Raw genomic sequence first — 7,308 nt, 5'->3', positions numbered from 1 at the left:
GCTTGACTGCAGGAATGTCCACCAGAACTGTTGCCAGATAATTTAATGGTAATTTCTCTACCATAACCTGCCTTCAACATCGTTTTAGAGAATTTGGCAGTACGTCCAACCTGCTTCACAACCGCAGATCATGTGTATGGCGTCATGTGGGCGAGCGGTTTGCTGATGTCAATATTGTGTACAGAGTGCCCCATGGTGGCGGTGGGGTTATGGGTATGGGAAGGCATAAACTACAATGAACACTTGCATTTCATTGATGGCAATGTGAATGCACAAAAATACCGTGACTCAATCCTGAGGCCCATTTTTATTTTTAAGGTACCTGTGACCAACATATGCATATCTGTATTCCCAGTCATGTTAAATCCAAAGATTAGGGCCTCATGAATTTATTTCAATTGACTGATTTCCTCATATGAACTGTAACTCAGTAAAATCAATGAAATTGTTGCCTGTTGCGTTTATATTTTTGTTAACTATACTTTCAAATCACTAAAACCAGATAGAAACTGTGGAGAAATGAGAATCAACCTACATTTAGTGTTTTTCTTGTCCGGACCGAGTGGCGCTGTGCTAGAGGCGTCACTACAGACCCGGGTTCGATCCCGGGCTGTATCACAACCAGCCGTGATCGGGAGTCCCATAGGGCGGTGCACAATTGGCCCAGCGTCGTCCGGGTTAGGGGAGGGTTCGGACGTCATTGTAAATAAGAATTTGGTCTTCACTGACTTATAATCACCAAAATGAAAGCTAGACAGTCAGGGAGCATCGTAAATTCCCAAAACAATGGATAGAGGACAATTTTATTTTTCAAATTTTGACAGGAAGGAAATATAACCGATTTTAAGTGCAGTCCTCTAGACTGAATGCGCCCAACGGGGCAAAATGAGTTTGACAACGCTGGTTCTAGTCCTTCTTTACAAGCTGTGCTTGGTTGAGTTGCTTAATCTGTTCAGCATCAAAACTGTATCTGTGTCGGGCCTGTATGGTTTCTTGATTTTATTGTATTTGTAATTAAGGATTCATAACGTCACAGGATGCATGTAGCTATAAAGAGTAATTGGTTCCGGGCACGCCTGCCGTTTTGTGATTGGTGTTTTTAACACTAGCGCAGGAGAGAGGTGTGGCTTCATCAAAACAAGTTCCTACAACCGTTCTTATTATCCCTCCGTGACAACACGCGAATGTTACCGCTTACATTTATCGGAATTAATAATTCTAAACTAAGTTTTATTCTAGTTTTTATATAAAAAAAGAATATGTTTATAGCTTTTATTTCTTTAGAATGATGGATGGACTATGCAATAACGTTAGCTATCAAATAGGCTATCTACTAGCGTAACAACACAGTCGGCGAACGTTAACCAGGCGGTAGCTAGCTAAGCTAACGATATCTATCTGCTTTGTCGTCGCAACTGGAACTTCAGACACCAAGGGCACCTGTCAAACTTGAAAACGACTGCATTTGCACTCCACACCTCATAGCTAACATAACCTCAGGCCGTGCATCCTTCGTCTTCTGAGTTGAGACTAAAGCAAGTAAGCTAAAGATGGCTAGTTAGTTCTGCATGCTCAGTTAGCTATAAGGAAAACATGATTAGCTAGTTAACGTTAACTGTAGCTAACGTTACTACAGTTACTAAGCTCGCTAATCATGTGTTCCTTTTTTTTGCATTTAGTTATTGTTGATAGCTAGCATATTTGCCAAGTATGATTGAAAAGCTTGAGATTCATTTGTGTATGTGTTGCACACTGCAAAAATGTGGTTGACAGTGGATGGCTACCTCCTTGGCTTATAACGGCTAGCTAGCTCCTGTGTCCATTGCAAGCAGTGCCTTTGTGCTTTTTGGGGCTAAATGCGTTAGCATCATGGAATCTCAGCCATGCAACTGTAAATGAAAATAGAAGTGTAACGTTGCATGCCTGTCTCATTAAAACGTGAAACGAATATGTTATTGCTACTTATTTAGCAAGCTAACTCCTCGTCCTTTGTTGTTGCTTTGTTTCTCTGAGCACATGGCTTCCTTGTTTTTGTTCAGTAAGATAACAGCGCCCCCTACTTACAAACTGGTGATGTCAAATAGTCCAACATTTCTTTGCTGCGTTTTATACCGGCAACCCAATTATTTTTTTGTTACTAATTGGTCTTTTGACCAATCATATCAGCTCTGAAAAATATCTGATGTAGAAAAAATCTGTCTTGGTCAAAGGACCAATTAGTGGAAAAATATCAGAATTGGGTTGCCTTGTGTCATTTTACTTTATTTAACTAGGCAATTCAGTTAAGAACAAATTCTTATTTACATGACGATAAATGCATTGCATTGCACATCTCGCTAGATAGCTATACATTATATATTAGCGATTATTTTATCCAGAGCGACTAGTACAGAAGTATTTTTCAGTCTGATAGAAAGTTCATTAATTTAAAGGCCTAGTGCAGGTCAAAATCATTTTTCCCTGTGTTTATTCATATTGTACGCAAGATGACTGAAACTTAACACTGTAAAAGTGTGACAAGTGTTATATTCAGATAGTTGCAGGTTTGGATGGTTGTAATTTCTGCTTCCACTGGTGATACCATGCGGTAAATTAGTTAATAGACCCAATAAGACAGAAGTTCCAAACCTCTCCTGCCAATAATCACTAGTTTTCAGTTTCCCCATCGCCACTCAGACACTCCCAGACAGTCCGAGCAAAATTCTTGTTGAGTGCTTAAACAATTTTTGCCATTTTTTTTTTATGGAAATGTAACACTGCTCAAAAAAATAAAGGAACACTTAAACAACACAATGTAACTCCAAGTCAATCAAACTTCTGTGAAATCAAACTGCCACTTAGGAAGCAGACACTGATTGAAAAATAATTCCACATGCTGTTGTGCAAAATGGAATAGACAAAAGTGGAAATTATAGGCAATTTTAGCAAGACACCCCAATAAAGGAGTGGTTCGCAGGTGGTGACCCACAGACCACTTCTCAGTTCCTATGCTTCCTGGCTGATTTTTTGGTCACTTTTGAATGCTGGCGGTGCCCTCACTCTAGGTGGTAGCATGAAGACGAGTCTAAACCCACACAAGTGAACTCAGGTAGTGCAGCTCATCCAGGATGGCACATCAATGCGAGCTGTGGCAAGAAGATTGCTGTGTCTGTCAGCGTAGTGTCCAGAAGCATGGAGGCGCTACCAGGAGACAGGCAAGTACATCAGGAGACGTGGAGGAGGCCGTAGGAAGGGGCTAACAACCCAGCAAGCAAGGACCGCTACCTCCGCCTTTGTGCAAGGAGGAGCACTGCCAGAGCCCTGCAAAATGACCTCCAGCAGGCCACAAATGTGCAAAAAGTTTTTCCAGCAGTAGACTATGATCAATAATGTCAAAAGCTGCACTGAAGTCTAACAAGACAGCCCCCACAATCATTTTATCATCAATTTCTCTCAGCCAATCATCAGTCGTTTGTGTAAGTGCTGTGCTTGTTGAATGTCCTTCCCTATAAGCATGCTGAAATTCTGTTGTCATTTTTGTTTACTGTGAAATAGCAGTGTATCTGGTCAAACACAATTTTTTCCCCAGAAGTTTACTACGGGTTGGTAACAGGCTGATTGGTCGGCTATTTGAGCCAGTAAAGGGGGCTCTACTATTCTTAGGTAGCAGAATGACTTTAGCTTCCCTCCAGGCCCAAGGGTACTCGCTGTCTAGTAGGCTTAAATTGAAGATGTGGCAAATAGGAGAGGCAATATCGTCTGCTATTATCCTCAGTAATATTCCATCTAGATTGTCAGACCCGTCTGTCTTGTCATTGTTGATAGACAACAATAACTTTTGACCAGGGGCCTGTAGGGTAGTGTACTTTTATAGGGAGAATGGTGCTAGTGCTTGTGTTTAGGTAGTTAATGGTGTTTTATTTTCAGGGTAAAGACAGAGGTTAGAAGCCACAAGTGCCTCCAGCACCCCTGGTCTCCTTTTCGTCGGTCCCCACGACGTCACCAATGCGACCATGGGAAATAGCAGTGAATAGGCGGCCACCGACAGCCCCCTTGAACCAGAGGAGGTTCCTAGGAGAGTCCTGCAACACCCCAGTGCACCTCAGGAGAAGGTGAATAGTCTCTTAGTGCTTGGATGTGTTCCAAATGGCACCCCTTAACCTATACAGTACACTACCCTATATGCCTTGGTCAAAAGTAGTGCACTATAAAGGGAATGGGTTGCCATTTGGGAAGCAGAGCCTTTTTTTGTTTAATCAACTGTGATCGTGCGATGACGGGCCATCCATCCTGAGGATTCCTGTATCGTGTGTTCTGTTCTACTACATACGGTTTTGGAATCATTTGTGCTGTATCCAAGGACCAAATGCCCAGACAGCACTTATTTGAATGTATTTGATACACTATTTCCCCAGTTTACATGAACTGAAGAATAGCAGAATAAAATGTAAAAAAATAAATAATAGTGTTTGTATCAAAAAAATAATAACAATTGTCTTAAGTACAGTTGAAGGCGGGAGGTTTACAGACACTTAGGTTGGAGTCATTAAATCTTGTTTTTCAACCACTCCACACATTTCTTGTTAACAAACTATCGTTTTGGCAAGTCGGTTAGGACATCTACTTTGTGCATGACACAAGTATTTTTTTCCAACAATTGTTTACAGACAGATTATTTAACTTTATAATTAATTGTATCACAATTCCAGTGGGTCAGAGGTTTACATACACTCAGTTGACTGTGCCTTTAAACAGCTTGGAAAATTCCAGAAAATTATGTTATGGCTTTAGAAGCTTCTGATAGGCTAATTGACATCGTTTGAGTCAGAGGTGTACCTGTGGATGTATTTCAAGGCCTACCTTCAAACTCAGTGCCTCTTTGCTTGACATCATGGGAAAATCAAAAGAAATCAGCCAAGACCTCAGAAAACAAACTGTAGACCTCCACAAGTCTGGTTCATCCTTGGGAGACATTTCCAAACACCTGAAGGTACCACGTTCATCTGTACAAACAATAGTACGCAAGTATAAACACCATGGGACCACGCAGCCGTCATACCGCTCAGGAAGGAGACGCGTTCTGTCTCCTAGAGATGAACATACTTTGGTGCGGAAAGTGCAATTCAATCCCTAAACAGCAAAGGACCTTGTGAAGATGCTGGAGGAAACGGGTACAAAAGTATCTATAGCCACAGTAAAACGAGTCCTATATCGACATAACCTGAAAGGCCACTCAGCAAGGAAGAAGCCATTGCTCCAAAACCGCCATAAAAAGCCAGACTACGGTTTGCAACTGCACATGGTGACAAAGATTGTACTTTTTGGAGAAATGTCCTCTGGTCTGAAGAAACAAAAATAGAACTGTTTGGCCATCGTTATGTTAGGAGGAAAAGGGGGGGGCTTGCAGGCCGAAGAACACCACCACAGGGGTGGCAGCATCATGTTGTGGGGGTGCTCGTGCTGCTAAGGAGGGACTGGTGCACTTCAACAAGAAGTAGATGGCACATCAGGAAGGATAAATTGTGCATATATTGAAGCAACATCTCAAGACATCAGGTCAGTGAAGTTAAAACAGCTTGGTCCGCAACTGGGTCTTTCCAAATTGCCAATGACTCAAGCATACTTCCAAAGTTGATGGCAAAAATGGCTTAAGGACAACAAAGCAAGGTATTGGAGTTGGCCATCACAAAGCCCTGACCTCATCTATGAAAATTTTGTGGGCAGAATGGAAAAGCATTTGTGAGCAAGGAGGCCTTACAAGCCTGATCAGTTACATCCAGCTAGTCAGGAGGATGGGCCAAAATTCACCCAACTTATTGTGGGAAGCTTGTGGAAGGCTACCCAAAACATTTGACCCAAGTTCAACAATTTAAAGGCAATGCTACCAAATACCAATTGAGTGTATGTAAACATCTGACCCACTGGGAATGTGATGAAAGAAAAGAAGCTGAAATAAATAATTCTCTCTACTATTTTTCCAACATTTCACATTCTTAAAATAAAGTGGTGATCCTAACTGACCTAAGACAGGGAACTTTTACTCGGATTAAATGTCAGGAATTGTTGAAAAACTGAGTTTAAATATATTTGGCTCATGTGTATGTAAACGTCCGACTTCAACTGTATATCCTAACCTGATCAGGTCAATGGTCCATGTATGGTATCCTTGATCTTTCATGTATATGCTTACTTAAGGTTCCAGGCCCCAAAAATACAAAAAGGCGACCACCATGTCTTTTGGATTCTAGCTGTTGTTTTGGGACCTTTTTTCCCACTAAACTTCTCTAACTTGTAATGTTCATAACATTTTTTATGTAATAAAACGACAACATTACTTTAAAGGCAATCTAAGTATACCCTAAACAGAATTTCATACACTTTTTTTAAAAATTTAATTTAATTTTTAATACATGGTATGCCTGATGTTTCATGATGTGCTACCGTGATGTTCCTGCAGCCCGCCAGTGAGACGACAGTGGGGGAGTCGAGACCGACCGGTTGTACTGCACAACGCCTTGCTCCAGGACTTCCACCACCCTCTCTTCTCCCAGCAACATCAGCAGGTTCTTTTAGATGAGTCCAGACAATACAGCCAAGCCAGTGCACCGCCACGCATGCTTCACCCTGCCGCACACCCACCTCAGCATCAACAGACCCCCATCATGGTGGAGCTACACGATCAGGTACGTAGGTACACACCGCTGTAGTAATGGGGACAGAAGATTAAAAGGTGATGTCCAGATGGGCCCTGGTCCACTTTCATTACTATCACAGTGTATGTTGTTGTCTAGCTAATTGGAATTCACGCTGGTTTAAGATCGGGGACGGATGTGGGTTATTTATGCCGTTCGTTAGGCTCTATGTGAGCTGTGGAGAAAGAGCCTATGTGAATATGATACGCAGGACAGTCTTCAAAATTACACCTATGAAGTTGTTTGAAAAATTGTCTGAATTACTGTTTTCTCTCTTGTACCAAGATGCACCAGGAATCCGTTCCAATCTCTTACACTGTTACCACGGTGACGACGCACGGTTTCCCCATCCACACCGGGCAACCTCTCCCAGGGTGCAACAGTCAGCAGCTCCCAGCATGCTCGGTAATGTTCAGCGGACAGCTCTCTCTGCTCTGCTGCCTTCCTCCTCCTGTGAGTTTGAAAAGGAAGAGCTGGAATGTCAGTGACGTCCATGTCAGCAACGCACCATACCCACTGTTAATACACCGCTTCCTAAGCACCATACCCACTGTTAATACACCGCTTCCTACGCACCGTACCCACTGTTAATACACCGCTTCCTACGCACCGTACCCACTGTTAATACACCGCTTCC

The 7,308-nt window shown here is 42.3% G+C and overlaps 1 protein-coding gene across 1 annotated transcript in view; it reads left to right on the top strand.

The window, feature by feature from the left end:
- Positions 1–870: 870 nt before the first annotated feature.
- Positions 871–7,308, top strand: part of LOC111956012 (RING finger protein 44) — a 29,173-nt gene continuing 22,735 nt past the window's right edge. The window contains 4 exon segments of the mRNA XM_070438778.1: positions 871–1,539; positions 3,907–4,091; positions 6,437–6,662; positions 6,957–7,124. Of these exon segments, the coding sequence (XP_070294879.1) occupies positions 3,985–4,091; positions 6,437–6,662; positions 6,957–7,124 (501 nt within the window). The 5' untranslated portion in view covers positions 871–1,539; positions 3,907–3,984.

Source organism: Salvelinus sp. IW2-2015, linkage group LG1 (assembly GCF_002910315.2).
Source record: "Salvelinus sp. IW2-2015 linkage group LG1, ASM291031v2, whole genome shotgun sequence".
In the NCBI taxonomy this organism is placed as follows: domain Eukaryota; kingdom Metazoa; phylum Chordata; class Actinopteri; order Salmoniformes; family Salmonidae; genus Salvelinus; species Salvelinus sp. IW2-2015.
This window is presented reverse-complemented; position numbering and strand designations above follow the sequence as displayed.